At 50.3% G+C, this 15,596-nt stretch overlaps 7 protein-coding genes across 7 annotated transcripts; 2 read left to right on the forward strand and 5 right to left on the reverse strand.

Moving 5' to 3' along the window:
- Positions 1–165: 165 nt before the first annotated feature.
- On the reverse strand, positions 166–1,014 carry N7458_004667 (MBL fold metallo-hydrolase; the record flags this gene model as incomplete). The annotated part of the gene is made up of 1 exon (XM_056908049.1): positions 166–1,014. The coding sequence occupies one exon, from the start codon at positions 1,012–1,014 to the stop codon at positions 166–168; it is 849 nt and encodes a 282-aa protein (XP_056766667.1).
- Positions 1,015–2,302: 1,288 nt separating this feature from the next.
- On the reverse strand, positions 2,303–3,369 carry N7458_004668 (SDR family oxidoreductase; the record flags this gene model as incomplete). Its single annotated transcript, XM_056908050.1, has 2 exons — positions 2,303–2,828; positions 2,876–3,369. The coding sequence occupies 2 exons, from the start codon at positions 3,367–3,369 to the stop codon at positions 2,303–2,305; spliced, it is 1,020 nt and encodes a 339-aa protein (XP_056766668.1).
- Positions 3,370–3,821: 452 nt separating this feature from the next.
- On the forward strand, positions 3,822–4,244 carry N7458_004669 (uncharacterized protein; the record flags this gene model as incomplete). The annotated part of the gene is made up of 1 exon (XM_056908051.1): positions 3,822–4,244. One exon carries the CDS (start codon positions 3,822–3,824, stop codon positions 4,242–4,244), a length of 423 nt encoding a protein of 140 aa, XP_056766669.1.
- Positions 4,245–5,576: 1,332 nt separating this feature from the next.
- On the reverse strand, positions 5,577–6,991 carry N7458_004670 (Glyceraldehyde-3-phosphate dehydrogenase 1; the record flags this gene model as incomplete). The annotated part of the gene is made up of 6 exons (XM_056908052.1): positions 5,577–5,784; positions 5,828–5,942; positions 6,013–6,046; positions 6,107–6,349; positions 6,717–6,850; positions 6,904–6,991. The coding sequence occupies 6 exons, from the start codon at positions 6,989–6,991 to the stop codon at positions 5,577–5,579; spliced, it is 822 nt and encodes a 273-aa protein (XP_056766670.1).
- A 1,275-nt stretch (positions 6,992–8,266) lies between these two features.
- On the reverse strand, positions 8,267–8,782 carry N7458_004671 (uncharacterized protein; the record flags this gene model as incomplete). Its single annotated transcript, XM_056908053.1, has 1 exon — positions 8,267–8,782. The coding sequence occupies one exon, from the start codon at positions 8,780–8,782 to the stop codon at positions 8,267–8,269; it is 516 nt and encodes a 171-aa protein (XP_056766671.1).
- A 1,047-nt stretch (positions 8,783–9,829) lies between these two features.
- Positions 9,830–10,683, forward strand: N7458_004672 (flavin reductase family protein; the record flags this gene model as incomplete). The annotated part of the gene is made up of 3 exons (XM_056908054.1): positions 9,830–10,110; positions 10,178–10,430; positions 10,486–10,683. 3 exons carry the CDS (start codon positions 9,830–9,832, stop codon positions 10,681–10,683), a joined length of 732 nt encoding a protein of 243 aa, XP_056766672.1.
- An 862-nt stretch (positions 10,684–11,545) lies between these two features.
- On the reverse strand, positions 11,546–15,248 carry N7458_004673 (uncharacterized protein; the record flags this gene model as incomplete). The annotated part of the gene is made up of 2 exons (XM_056908055.1): positions 11,546–14,099; positions 14,215–15,248. 2 exons carry the CDS (start codon positions 15,246–15,248, stop codon positions 11,546–11,548), a joined length of 3,588 nt encoding a protein of 1,195 aa, XP_056766673.1.
- Positions 15,249–15,596: the final 348 nt, after the last annotated feature.

Here is a 15,596-nt window from a genome sequence, read left to right on the forward strand (position 1 = left end):
TTTCATAGGTATCAGTCTTTTCGCGTATGCGTTGGTCTACATGATTTTAGATGTTCCATCTCGACGATGACTCTGCCCTAAAACGTTGCTCATTACGTTCCCTGTATAACAGATAACGTTACAGAATAACCCTATTCATCCCTAATCCCTCATTCGCCCGATACGCTAGCTAAACGCTGCTATGGCTCCATGCATGATGGCATTTGTATTGATTCGCCCCGGATACAACGTCTTCATCTTCTCCCACAGCTCCTCCCAGTTTGAAGACGTTTTAACTGCGTCCTCAAACGTCAGAATATACTCTCTGGTCGATCTCAGGTTGAATATCCCATCGACTGTACCGGCTCGCTTATGGCCTGCAACAACAGTATGCGGTTCTAGGGCTTCAATAGTATCGAGGGCCCGAAGCCATTCTTTCCTCCTCTCAGTCGTTTTTGCCTCACCGAAAAACTGATGCACATCTCCATACACAACGTCTCCAGCCACAACAAGATGTAGGCTGGGAACATGGAGCACAGTTGAGTTATAGGTATCGGTATGGCCAACGTCGATGGCATGAAAATCGTGGTCCTCGAGGCGAAACGTGTTTGACTCCATTGGCTCAGCCAAAGTGACGGGTTGGGCGATCTGGTCACCCGGAAAGTTCTTGAGCCAGAATCCTTCAAATGTCGCAGGATCCAGCTCCCGTTTCATATGCACGACGGTGCCAGGGGTGGCTATGGCACGCACATTCGGCCAGAACTTTCGCAATACTGTAATTCCAAACCAGTGGTCGCCATGGCCATGGGTGATATAGATATACTGAAGATCTTTACCTGGGGCTGTTTCTTTGATCCAGCGAACCAGGTCTTCCGTCTGCGCGATGGAAATCGGTGTGTCAACCAGAACGGCTTTAGAGTCGCCTTGTATTAACGTGCATGAGATAGGTGACCAGCCGCCAGGGTCTCCGCGTCTTGGCGTCGCAACCGGCAGACGAGACGACACGTAAACGTCGGCGCGAAGGAAGGAAGACATATGGAGAAGGTATAGGCAAAATCGTGCTTCTCGTAAATCAAGAAAATTTAATCAATCTCGCTAGAGTCTAGTCCGCAGGGAGATATCCGCCGATTGAGTGAGTAGTACTAGGGGCTGGCGTGGGGGTTTATATCATGGAAATTGAGTAACGGCTGAGGGGTTTGCCTATCTACGTCTATTGCCGCAGAGGCCGGTGATGAGCATTGTTATGCCGAGGCTAGACACAGATCACCAAAAAAAGACCATAAGATGAGAGATCCTGATTAGTAAATGAGATGTCTGTAACTACTGTTCCCAGAGCTGGCAACGGACCGAGGCTGGTTGTTGACGGTTTTTGAATGGTAGTCGCCACTATGGAGGATATAAAAATGGCGGGTGGCGAAATCATAATCAAAACAGTCACCTAGGTACTCGGTATTTCGTTTATTTCGTTCACCGACTTTAAACACGGTGGTATACATTTCCTAGATATTTGAACTTTAAATACAGGACATATAAATCTTTTCGATAGCTATCAAGTAGAATCGCTTAGGCTCGCCGGGTCTAGTGAAATGGTCTACTATGCAGTAAATAATAATGCATTGGTCGTGTCTCACCGCAATGTAAGTTGATGTAACTGATTCAATTTGAAGGTCAGTCCTCGCAGTAAATAGACAGCGACGAATGATATATTCTGGCGAAGGTGCTGCCTCTGTGTGCATGCGATTCACACATCAGGAAATAGCCGGGAGTATTTATATACCCCACAGTGCTCAGTAAATTTTAGGAGGGGATATACGAAATAAGGGCATCGAACTTCTGGTGAAAAGCATTGGCCGCGGCTGAAATTTTATCAGCATAGTGCGCCGAGCTCAAGAGAAAAGGAGTCACTACACCAGAGAGGGCAGGAAGGGGGAAGATGAAGACGTAATTGATTGATGCTGAGTCCCCTGGTGGTGTCCACGGCATATGGTGGCCGTCGTCAAATAGCGACCCTATGAACCCTGGACGTTAGCGGAGCATAGGACAACCTGCCGCCGAAACGACTACTATGAAACCTAGTCAATATTTCTTAGGTTGTAAACTTCTGTACTAGGAGGACTGCAAAACTACTGCAAGAAGGACCTGAGAAGTGCTGTGAGTCTACAGGCATCCTGCAGGCGTCGCCGCTGTTAGAATGAGCGCAAGCTTCTAGTTGTGGGCTATATAGATCACATTGCATTATATCTTGGGGTCAAACTATACAGGAGGAGTATGCAATTCTCTCATGAATACATGCAATGGGAGCGGAATGGGAAGCCACAGGCATTCATAGTTTCTCAGGATGCACCTTCCTTTTTGCAATTTGATCCAAGCTGCGGGCGGTATCCTTAATTGTTTCCCGAAGCGAACGCTCAAAACTCATCTGAAGCTCCTTTTTCGAAAGGCTATTATCGATACCAAACGTTTCAGACGCGTCCGGAGGCCCTGGATTTGGCACTAGGTCTGCGTATTCCGGAAATTCTTCCTGTAAGATACTACAGATATCTTTAAAGGAAAAGGATCCAGAAACAGGAATAAATCGGCCACCGTTAAAACTCTCGAATGCTCGGACATGTGCTTTAGCACAGTCGCGAACGTCGACAAAAAGTGGGACACTAGTAGAGGGGACCTTCTTTGCCTGGCCACTCATGAGCTGCCAAATATCAAGCACAGATTGGTTCAGAGACTTGAGCGTGGCTGTGTGTGCAACAGGGCCATAGACCATCGGCGGGTTGATTGTGGCAAGCGTGAAATTTGGTCTTTCCGTTCGAACGAAATCCCAAGCCGCTCGTTCTGCAAGAGTTTTCGATGCCCTAGACTTGTAAGCAGGATACCTTTTTAAGGAGGGGGGAAGACTCACACGTATCCTAAACTTGGATACTTGTAAGCCATGTCCAAGTCAACGGGGTTCCAGTCTTTTTCTGTATAGATATATCCAGGACGGTGACCCTTCGAAAAGTCCTGCATGGCAACAAAAGATGAAGTGATCACCACGCGTTTGACCTTCGAGTTGAATGATTTGACAGCCTTCAGAAGCCCAAGTGTTCCGTTTACTGCAGGCTCTCGCATGTCTTTGTCAAAGTCGCTTACTTTATAGAAGAATGGGGAAGCAGTGTGGACAACGCCATCAACGTCCCGGACGGCTTCATTGAAGGCATCCTTTTTCGCAATGTCGGGAACAATTACAATCTCAATGCAGCCAGGCGTTTGGGAAAATGTTTCTCGGACTTTCTCAGCTGTTTCCTGGTTGCGTACTGTGCCACGAACACGATAACCGTGGGAGATAAAGCTCTTCGCAACATGGGTTGCGATGTACCCGGACACGCCAGTGACTAAGATCGTTGAAGCTGACATGATCCCTCTATTGATATAGATGCAGGTTTTATGACGCTTAAACCAGTATCGGGGAACATTTCGTTATAAGTCTTCCGAGATTGGAGGAACCCCCCTTCCCCGCCCCCGGCAAGTTGCAACCTCGGGTCATTTTTTTTTTTTTTCAATAATCAGTTACTAATCTGCACCTCAGGTGATTTTCGGCTTTGGGCAAATAGCGCACATCAAGTACCGTGAAATGATAACCTCGGATCGGCACTCGGTCTGTAATTATGTTTCGGCGTACGTACGAAGTACACTTCAAGGAGCTGGGTTTGGTATCACGTTAGGGCCATATGATAAGATAAACGGTGGATCAACTGTAGCCGCGATGGTATAAGGGAACACTTGGTTCCTTGGTTGACGGCAATTCCAACTCCGACCCGAGCACTTCTCTCTCAGCCAGATTTCTAGTCCAGACATATCCACCCACCATGCCAGTCTGGCTGGTCTACCATCATCCCTCTCAATTCTCCACGGAGGAATCCTGCAGTGCGTTGGCGCGGGATATTACCACCAAAGTCTACAACATGATCCCACCATTCTACACGCAGGTTGTCTTCCAACCAACAGCTTCTATCTACGTTGGTGGTGAGCATAACGAGAAAATGGTGCGTTTTGTCATCCACGAACTTGCTGGTCAACACCACGGTCATGTGTACAGAGCGAAATGGGTCAACCGTGTCAATCGTGTGTTGGCACCTCACATTGCGGAAAAAGGCCTTGATTGGGAGTTTCATATTGAGGAACCCTCGCGAGACCTGTGGAGTATTCGCGGTCTCGAGCCACCACCTTTGGGATCCAAGGCGGAAGCAGAGTGGATTCGGCGGAACCAGCCAGTTCCTTACAAGCTTTGAATACGCGTCATGTGGATAGGCGACTCGGGAAAATATGCGGAATCGAAGCGATGTTGATACTTTAAACAATCGACATTCGTTCATTTACCATCCTCGCTGTTTACTTAGCCTCTGGCCATTGTGTCCGTTTCAATCGAACATGTCACACGCATCGCAAAATCTCTACCAGGGTTCTCTAACGTTTTGGAGAAAACCCATTCCCGTTATCCTCGACCTGAGCGTACAAGTTAGTTCGTAGCATCTACGCCACAAAATAGATGTACATACCTGTCCTAGTGTACCAGGCAGATCCAAAACCATCATCCGTTTATTCACGTCTCTCCCATTGTGTCCGGGTCTTAAGCGGGTTCCCCACACGAATTTAGAATCCAGTGCGCGTCCACTCCGCCTTCGTGTACTTCCTTTGATGTCCTTCCTCGTCGTGTGTCCCTTCCATCTGTTCTCCAGCTCATAATTTCCGCAGAAATCCGCTAATACAAACTCGCCAAACAAACCACAAGGCAAAAACGGCTAGTCAAAATAATGTCACTCTATCCCCCACTACACTAGTTAAGTTAAAGTTAATTAGTTAGCTAGCTTTTTTTGCGATTGGATAATCATAAACAGTGACGTTCCATAAGTTCTTCATAGACCTCAAAATAGGGCGGATCCGGATGCAGATCAGATCAGAACGGATCCTTTCAAGGTCTAGTTCTTCACACGTGGCCCCGTCGGTGACCTGGGTGATAAAGAGCCTGCCCGCTTTAGAGATGCGGTTTCGCGAGAGACTGCAAAACAGTAGGGTTACTCACGACGATTATAGTGTGTATTTTCCCCGATGACATCTGGAAACGGGGGGGGCATCCTCTGGACATAAAAGATTGCCTCTAACACTGCCCCTAGCTAGGCGTTGTGGGCGTTAAGCACGTCTTCGCTGCCGACAGTGTGGCTCGACGTGGCAATGTCGATTTGGTTAACGCGGACGACTGGGCTGTGTGATCGGGTCGACCGTGGAGTACGTTAGTTAGGAAGGAGTTTGCTGGTAATGATCATTTACGGTCGAAGTAGGTTGAGTACTTACCTAACGATCTAGTTGGAATAGGGAAAGGGAAAGAAAATTTCTGATTGAATCTAGATCGAACACCGAATCTATGCTCTAAAAACCCGAAGTCCCGAACTCCAGATCATAAATATTAAATCGATCACGCAGCCTCGTGGACATGCACCAATGTCATTAAATCAAGCAGACAGTTCGAGTATCCCCATTCATTATTGTACTAAGCCATAATTTTAAAGAACTGTAGCCGGCCATATCAGTACATGATCACGTTATATCGAAGACAATGATCTTACCTAAGGGTTAAGCTCTGTACACGCAGGAGCATCAACGATTGCGCTGTAGGGACTGCCGTTGTAGTCGGCGCTCTCGAGCTCCTCGTCGGTGACTCGAAGGACGCCAGCTATGTCGGATTTTGCGGCAACACGGAAGGCAGAGAGGATCTCAGAGAGGGAGGTGGGCTTCTCGGTGCTGATTGTGAGGTCGATCATTGAGACATTAGGCCTAAGTCGAGTTTTTCTCTATATTTTTCGTTATACGAACTTACGTTGGGGCACGGATGGAAACCCCGGCCACCTTGCCTTTCATGTCAGGGAGCACAGCCGCGACTGCTTTAGCAGCCCTAGTGGTGGTAGGGATGATGTTGTTAAAGACGCCGCGGCCTATTTGTGAAATAGAATTCTTAGATATTGAATAACGAAGGGGGATTAGCAATGGTTTCCCTATCCAGACGCCGGTTCTTCTTGCTATACCCATCTAATACTTGCTAGGAGCGAGTGGCAGCATGAGTAGTAGTCGGGAAGCCCTATATAATCCCAAAAGTCACCTTCAGTACCTTGAAGACAGGGGTCACGCAGTTAGTAGTGCAGCTGGCATTAGACACAACGCGGCACTCCTCACGAGAAGTATATGAGTCCGAGTTCACGCCATAGACAAAAGTCGGCCAGTCCGAGCTAGAAGCGGAGATAAGCACCCGCTTAGCTTGACCATAAGTGAAATGATCCATAGCGAGGTCTCGCTTTGCGAATTTGCCAGTGCACTCGAGGACGTAGTCGACACCCGGGGCGGCCTAATTGAGCTACTTCAAGTCACGCTCAGAGGTGAGAGCTATTCTTCTGCCATCAATAGTGATGAGGCTATCAGACATAATTTGGATATCGGTCCGGTTATCGAGGTCTCCCATGAAGGAGTCATAGTGTCGGGGTGTAGCCTTCCTTCAGGCGAGGGATAACATCCCTTGCTTGGTGTACGCATTCTTGCGCGGAGCTGCGGCTCTGGCGTTGTGACTGCCCAGTGTCGGCGCATGGGATTAAGGGGTATCTTGGAACCTGACCTGACTTGACATGCACATCTATCTACGTGAATCAATTGACTTTCGCTTTACGAGCATACACGCTGTCTACTTAACTGTGTACACAGTACCTAGCTGGTGATACCAACACATAGCGTATAAGATAGACGACCTCCCTAGCGGTAACGCAGGTGGGGTTCATGGTGACGACTTGGATATCAGAGCGGACTAGGGCAGCACGGAGAACATTGTAGCTTAAGAAATATGATTTGTGTAAGTCTAGGTTAGCAAAAATGCATTTCAATGTACTATATAACCACTAAGTTACTAACCAATATGACCGAAGCCATTGATACCGACCTGGCAGGCCAAGGTCGAGACAGACTGGCTGATAGGAACATCGTTGATCGAGGGAGCCATATCAGGACTATTATTTATCTGGAACGGGAGAAACGAGGGTTGAATGATGTTTTATTCCGCATAATACAATCTAAATATAAATATAGACTTTAGGAACCTTTTGGGATACTAGCATCTATAAGTATACTCCAGTACTCTGCCAATGTCATTGCCGTGTATGCCACATCGATTCTAAGTAGAAACTTCCCACAATACCACGGATCCTGTATCGGCTTGCGGTAAGTCCGGCGAGCAATAATATACGTAATTACGAGGAAGCTATCCACTGTTCTAAGCCTTAGAATCAATCGAAGTGTCTCTCAGCAGTGCAGCCATCGGACACTCGGAGAGACAGGGCCCGCCTCGACTCTCCCTTCCCGCCCGAAAGTCCTATTCTCGTGGCCCGGCCTCAGCCGAGGTGGTCACCTCCGGCGAATATCCGCGACATAAATGCCTTATGTGGCCGGCTGTGCTCCTTGTTTTGTTAGGGCTTCGACTGTGCAGTAAAAGTACCGATTAGTTAATGGAGGAACTTGTGACTAAGGTCTCGCAGCGCTATTAGCTGACGTTTCTGGGGGTTGACAACTGTGAATCGCGCTCGCTCGGGTCCACGGCTCGTGTTGCTGCAGGAATTAGTCGTGGCCAATGCCTGCTTTGTGATTTGCGAGGTAAACTTGCATTCGCCGGCATGAACGGTGTTGTTATTTCAGAGTATCGGCCACACAGGTCCTAGCACGAACAGTGCTCCTCTTACTACTCTTTCGTCTCCTTTCTGCTAATTATCGGCTAGATTGCCTAATCAGCTGATTCTAGTCGATATCCTTAGTACTAGCGAGTATAATATTAGCTAGATCTTGTGACGATTCGTGTGTGTGGATGCCTGATGCCTGATTAGATGCCTGGCACCGCAGGCATCCAGCGTGTATTTAGACCTCGCGTTCCCTCGCGTCCTCTTCTTTCCTCATGCTTAGTTGCTTCGTTGAATGCTACTACGTTGGTTAATGTCTGTCTCTTCGTAACTGAGCTGTAACAGATCTGTCATCACTTTATGCCGTGTATCTTTCGGGAACATAATCAAATAATAATTTAATGAAGTTCATATCCATATATATATATATAGTATACTAAGAAACATCAGCATACTGGGAATATAGTAAAACTAAACTATGATATTGTAGCTGTCTTATTACTGTATCGTGCATTTACTATGTGATTTTGAAGTAATATGACCAGTCGCTGTATTCGAACCAGCTCTTTCAACGACAGCAGAACCCAAAGCGTTGACTGATTCTCCGTTCATGCCTTGTCCTTAGCAAGGGCTCTTCTCGCTCTCTCATCCTTAACAAGCGATATGTTCCAGTATAACCGGACACTTGAGTATTGAAGGCCGTCGAACCCATCCTCCGTTTCACTAACATCGATGTTGAAAATCATCAGTCTCGGGGCCAAAATCGGCTCTGGGTCACCCTTGAACCAGTGTTTCCCAAGGAATTCCGCGACAACTGTGTACTTTGGCTTCTTGTCATTCAGGTCAGACTCGTTGACCGAAAAGCAGCCAATAAGAGCGAACTCGAGTTTGTCGAATGGAGAAAACAAGCGTTGCATCCACGACTTAATATCGTCCGCCCCATTGTAGGTCACATCGGTGGCATCGTAGAAAGTGCAGGAAGGCGAGAAGTATTTGGTGGGCGAGTAAGGCAAGGTAAGGTCTGAGGTGATTTCCGTGGCGTAGGACTCTACGAAACGAAGCCCGCGATCTTGTCTGCTTGTTTCGTTCCAGGGGCCGTTATGTCGGAACACGGGAAAGGACATGATGCTTCTGTTGGGACCAAGGTCGGACTAAAGGGAACACGAAACCGAGAGCAAGGCAAGGGAAGATTGTAGTGTTAAGCTTAGACACAAGAGTAATATCGCTGGTCGTGGGTGGATAATGAATTTAACATCTTAGGTATTTATGCCCTTGTCTTTCTTACACTGAATGAGATTTAGGCATTTAGTCATAGAACCTCGGTGCCTCGCAGAACATATATGTCAACATCCGATTCTAAGTAGGGATGGCGTTAGGGCATCCGAAATTGCTAGCCAATATATTTACATCGATCGCCCGTCGGTTAGACTGCCCCAGTTTCTTCTAACTGCGCACCACAACAGGAGAAATTACAATTTTATTTTACTTTCAATAAAAGAAATCTAGGAACATGTTTGCGGACTAGATGGAATCAAGAACGTCTCCTTTCTATCACTAGTGTTGTCCGCTATCATTCTTCAAGCCGAGGAACGGATCTAATTTTTCGTTTATGTCGCGTAGGGCGGCTTAACTACCTGCATGGGTTGTCAGCCTCGGCCTCGCCTAGTATTTGTCATTTCGCCTTTTTGGGCCACTATGGGCACCCCACCTTCCACTAACGGCCCAGTAGTACGTAAATTACGTGTATAATTATTGTTATAATATAGCTTCCACATATCACTCTTCGAGTCTTCGTACTCCTGTATATATGACTGTATTTGGGTCAACCGTGGGCGGGCTTCACGGCCCCACCCGCCGTTGAGGGCCAGGCGAAGTCTACCTCGGCCGCGAGGTCAATCGCCACCAACCCAAAATAATCAATGCCGTGGCGTATCACATCCATAGACGCGGCCGATGAGTAAAGAATTATTCGTCCTCCGAGGATGGTGCCGAGCATGTTAGAAACAATGAAGTCAAGTTTAGTCGTTACTCGCCCCTTACACAGTTTAGAGCAAGGAATAACGGAGTATTTATAGCAGGAATAAATCTGCTGCACGTAGACCATTTACTCCTAAGATTCTCGAGCAGATCCACAAAGATCAGCGTTCTCTTCTATTTCCTTAGAATTCATCATGACTTATTCCGACATCTTTTACGAACCTCCGAAGGGCGAAACATCCGGCCTACCGCATGACCCTTTCAAGAGCTTCGTCATCCCCCGTCCAATTGGATGGATCAGCACAACCAGCAAGGATGGCCAAGACAACTTAGGGCCTTACAGCCAGTTCACTAATGTTTCATTCGACCCACCTACCATCTTGTTTGTTGGCCATCAGTCTGTATACAAAGGCCGGAGCAAGGACTCTGTGGTTAATGCGCAAGAGACAGGGGAGTTTGTGTGGAATATGCCAACGTATGATACACTCAGCCCGCTCTAGTCGTATCTAATCATAAATGGAAGTGCTGACAAAATCATACAGATATGCCCTCCGTGAAAATGTCAATCAATCGGCGCTCGAATCTTGGGGAGATGAATTCCCCATCTCCGGCGTAACTAAAGCTCCTAGCCGCTTGGTCAAACCTCCTCGAGTAGCGGAATCACCTGTGAGCTTTGAGTGTAAAGTCCACTCTGTTGTCCGAATTCAGGGCGACTCCCTTGTTGGTCATTCGGATATTGTCATTGGTCGAGTGGTGGGTATTCATATTAAGGGCGAGTATATCACGCCTGATGGGGTAAGAGAGTCACATCCTCATTCTGGATCGTTCTTCGTACTGATCTATTTTGTAGCTTTTTGATGTGTTAAAAGCCGCCCCTCTGGCTCGGCTGGGGTATCACCAGTATACTGCCATCGACAATGTGTTTGAAATGAAGATCCCCCTTATGCCGGATGATTTTGTTAGTGGACGCGTGCTTTCAGGGTCTTCTGACAAACAGAAGCCCAAGAAAGTTACACCGGGGGATGAAAGTTCTGAAATCAAAAACTGAGCCATATGAAAGCAAGATCGAATCAGATAGATGAAGCGTGAAGTTAATTTTGGTAGTGCATATCACTGTTCTTACCACTTAACCTCTTGCATTGGTTTTATAGACTACTTTGCCATTCAATTCGCAAGACTGATACTATATTGTTTTTGTTACCGTCCTGTCTCTTGGAATATCTGAATGATGGCTGTGTAATAGCTCTTCAGCGTGCTCGTTAGGAATCTAGTTGTCAAACTTCGTTTCCAATTTATATGTTGAAGAGGGGTGAACGCTATAGGCAGTCTGATCAGAATAGACAGGTCGAGACAGGAGAAGAATGCCACAATCCACACGCATGAGCTAAGGTGTATGGAGTGGCCAGTGGAAGTTGCTAAATAGCAGGGAGCCAGGAATAGCCAAATCGAAGCTGTCGCCTGAGAAACGAGGATACCGCTATAGTCTAGGAAAGGAAACAGACACCAACCGGTAGAAACGTGCTCAATCGACAGGTCTCAGCATATCTCTGAAAAATGAGAATCGTCCCTATGGCCAATCCAGTTATTGCGTATGTCGTCACCAATCACCGGATTCCCCACTACCATATATTATTATTATTATTATTAATCAGGTTTATTGTCTATATCGAGCTCTAAAGCTATGACAGACCGCGAGTCTGAGGCAGGGACTGCGGCTGCTTGGTCAAGCTGCTTTCAGACCTCTGCGCCTATGAGTTCCTGGGCGTGAGCCCCGTCTAAATACTGTCCAAGTCCTTTTCCTCGCCCCAAGTCGCCTATATGCGCAGGGCATTTGAGCTATAACTGGCTCTCCTCGGTGTCTCACGCGGTTCGGGTGTTCCCGAAGCTGAGGGCCTAGGCTACCCTTCCTGCTATCCTTCCCCCGTCCTCTCGGCCTCCAAGTCCTCTAATCCCCGTTCATCATCTCGTCGAGCTCTCTCTGCCAAGGCCTGGTGATGGTACCGGGGCAGGGCTACCTTCGTTGTCGACAGAAATTGCAAGATAGCCGCTGTTGCCTTCGGCTCCCCCAACAGTCTGCCTTCTGGGCATTCTTCCGCCGCGGACGGTCTGGCCACCCCAGCTCGATCCAGCGCTCGGTAGAGCTGGACCCGCTGGTGCTGCCATGCCCGACACTCGAAGAGAGCGTGATGCACGGTCTCTGTCGGTGCATCACCTTTGTCGCATGCGGGGCTTTCCCGAGCATGAATCCGGTTGAGGTGAGCTCCGATGGCTGCATGTCCACTCTTCAACTGGAAGAAACGGGTGGCCAGTGGTTTCACGGCTCGCGATGCGATTGGGTCCATTGTCCAGCCTCGATCGGGTCGGTGGGCTCGCTGCCTGTTGCAAGAGCGTTTTGCTAGTGTCTGGGCAAGCCAGACGTGTTTGCGATCTCGGATGTTCTCCGTGCAGGTCCGGTTGACAAACGCCAGTGAGAGTCCTGCGACTCCTTCTGGATGGCACCCCGGTCGACTGGCCGCGAGCTTTGCCGCCTCATCAGCTTTTTCATTCCATTCCACACCACAATGGCCAGGCACCCATTGAATGATGGGTTCTCGGCCTCGCTCCTGTAGAGCCCTGGCTACTGCATGAGCTCGAAGTGTCAGTCCCTGACCGGGGCCTGCTTGCGTGTGTCGCAGCCTTGCAATCGCGGCTTGGGAATCTAGTAGAACTGTGATCGGGCCACTGCCATCCATTCTCAGTGCGGCCTGGAGGGCCTGCACGGCTCCTACAAGCTCTGCATCAAAGACATCTTGTCCCTTTCCAAGGGGGAAGCTCCGGGTCCTCCACTCTTCGGAAGTCTCCTGCCAGGCGATCCCGGCTCCGCTTCGGCCATTTTCGAGTCTTGACCCATCTGACCAGATCGCGTGGCCTGGTTGCATTGTCCGCGCCGCAGTGAGAGCGTCCTCGGTCCTTTGGGCGACGATCCGCCCTGGAAATCCGCTGCTATCGCCGCGCCGAGCGCCTTCAAAGCCCGCAGAGGGATCGGCTGGTAGGATGTTGGCTAGTTGTCGAGCTAGGTGCTGTCCTAATGACCATGGTCCCCGGCCGTGCGGTTCAGCCCAGAGTCGGTTTCCAGGGGTATGCTCCCCGGGTTGCGCATGTTGGTCGCCCTCCCGAAAGCTGACCGGAAGGGTTGATCTTGCTGGACTGTCGTCCGGTAGGCCAAGAAGCCGAGTTGTGTACCGCAGCTGACGGCCTTCCAAGAGGACCACGGCCGGAGTCAGGCCCGCTTCCCTATTCAAGAGACCCATTGGGGTGGTCTTTAGCATCCCCGTAATCGCACGGGCTTGTCGGTTCATCATCCGCTGCATCCCCGTGAGCCGGTCCTTTTGACCGCGCCACCAGAGTTCCGCTCCATACAAGGCCACTGACTGTACCGCGGCCACCTGGATCCGATGGACCAGACCTGGCGCCAGGCCTTGGATGCGGCACAAGGATCGCACTCGAGATTCTGCATTCCGGGCCTTGCGGAGGCGTGTTTGGTAATGCACCTTCAGCGTGAGGCCGGTGTCTAGCCAGATCCCGAGCCACCTTGTGGCCTCGGGATTAAATGAGACTGAATGGCTTCCTACTATGATGCGGGCCCGCTGAATTTGACTTCGAAGTTTTTGTCCACGCTTGCGGGTGAATAGGACCGCCTCTGTTTTCTTTGCCTCGAACTGAACGAGGTTGCTCTCACCCCAGTCGATAGCGACCCGGGCTGCTTCCTGTAATTTCTGACATGCTTCCTGGACCGAGTAACCCGGCGCTAGAAAGCCCACATCGTCTGCAAACGATAGCAGCCGCACGCCCGGGACGGCTCTTTCAATTACGTCAAACATCCCAGTCAGGTAGATAAGGAACAGGATTGGAGACACCGGGGATCCCTGAGGCACATCCGAGTTGATCGTGTGAGCTGCGCACTGTGTGTTGTCGATGACGAGTTGGACAAGTCGGTCGCTCAGGAACGACTGTACCCATCGGATCAAATCACCGTCGAAACCAAGCTCTAGCATGCGAATCACGAGCCTTCGGTCGTTGACATGGTCAAACGCGCCCGCCACATCCATGAAAAGAGCTGCCATGAGCTGCTTTTGTTTCCATGCGTCGTGGGTGCTCTGGATCAGGCACGCCACGGCATCCACCGCGCTGTGTTGTTTGCGGCCACCCATCTGTCCGGGGTGAAGACTTCCCGTTGCCTCACAGTGGTCTGCAATAGCCTCTGCCGCGATCTTTTCCACCACCTTTCCGAGGCAGTTTAGTAGGCTGATGACCCGATACGCCTTGACGAGCGTATGGTCCGGCTTGTCAAGTTTTCTCAGCAAGACTCCCTTGGCGGTTTTCCATGCTTGTGGGTGAATGCCTAGCCGGAAGTACTGCCGGGCCAGCGCTACGATCCGTGGACTATCCCATTCCCACACGAGTCGAAGGGCCCGGAAGTTTAGCCTGTCGATTCCAGGCGCCTTTTGAACCGCCTGATGGAACAGAGCTCTTTTGACCGTTGCTTCGTCTATGCACTTGTGCCAAGTTCCTGGGAGAACTTCGACAGCCTCCCGGTCACCTGGCGCTGGTGGGAAGGCGACTTTTCGGACCAGTGCCTCTCTCGCTGATGGACACGGCTATCTCTCCTTGCGGCCCTTTGAGTGTGGGCGTAACGGCTGTTGTTTTGGGCTTGGTGAGCCTAAGCTCTACCCAGCACCGGGCTGTTTCCTCGCGCGAGTGATCTGGGATGTCCGTCGGCCCTGCTAGAAATGTTTCCCAACACGTTCGTTTCGCCTTTCGAATAGTCCGATAGTAGTCGTTCCGTGCTTCTCGAAGGTCAGTCGTGGTGATGTGCTGCCCCTGCCACGCTCTTCTCGCCTGGCAGTAGGCCCCGCGAGCCCCCTTGACGTCTCGATTCCACCAGCGTTTGGACCGCGGGGTCACTCGCACTGGCTTCGCATACTGGTCGAGCACTGCCGTGAGCTTTTCCTGTACCCATACTGCCTCTCCCTCGACCTCCGCCACCGAACATGCGTCATCCAGGAGCCCTCTCTGTTCGGCGTTTGCTTGCCACATCTGTTTCGCGTTCTCCAGAGTTTGGCTGTCTGCCTGGAGAGCCTGGATCTGCCACCCCGTCACCTCGCTCGATGGGGGTTCCCATCCGTTCTCTATTGGCACCCATTTCATCACCAGCAGCTCGTGGTCTGACCCGGTTGCGTGGTCCCCATCCACCGTCCACGCCAGCAAGGGGCCCATATCCACTGTTGTTAAGCTGAGGTCGATGATTGAGATTCCCGGCGTCGTCTTTGGCCGCGTTGGGATCCCCAGCTTGTTGTTGATATAGAGACTTTCGCTCTCGATCAGGCTCTCCAGTGGCACCGCGTTCGTACGACGGTTCGCTTGCGGGTTCCATAGCGGACTATGTGCGTTAAAGTCGCCGAGGAGTAAACATCTACCCTCCAGAACACTGTCCCAATGCACATCCTCTATCGCTCTCCTGCGTTCCTCGATGTTCCCCTGCCAGCATAGGCCCGCCCCTAGCTGTAGCCCGGCCTCGAGTGCCGCAATCGTAATTGCATAGGTCTTGCGGCAGTTGTGTTGTAGGATACGCATTATTGATCGGATTGGTCATCCACCGTCGCGTTGGTCCCTTCCGAGACAACGTCCTCGCTGAGGTCCATCGTTTCCTCTGGTCTTGGCTGTTGATTTGCGGGGGTTTGCCAATTCATCGGAGCCGAATTCTCCGAGGCTACGCTGTTACGCACTCCAGTGGTAGGCCGATGCAAATCGATCGCGGGTGATCCTGGGCGGTTCGGGGCCAACGGCGCCGAACGGTTTCGATGAGCTTCCCTGCCGTCCTGTTGTTGCTTTCGAGCTGCGCGCCTCGCTAGGCAGTTCCTGGCCGTGGCGGAGTGCGGCCCTCCACAGTTGCGGCATTTCGCGGGCGTATGTCGGCAGGCG

This window comes from Penicillium daleae (assembly GCF_028827525.1).
Source record: "Penicillium daleae strain IBT 16125 chromosome Unknown utg000005l_segment0_segment0, whole genome shotgun sequence".
In the NCBI taxonomy this organism is placed as follows: domain Eukaryota; kingdom Fungi; phylum Ascomycota; class Eurotiomycetes; order Eurotiales; family Aspergillaceae; genus Penicillium; species Penicillium daleae.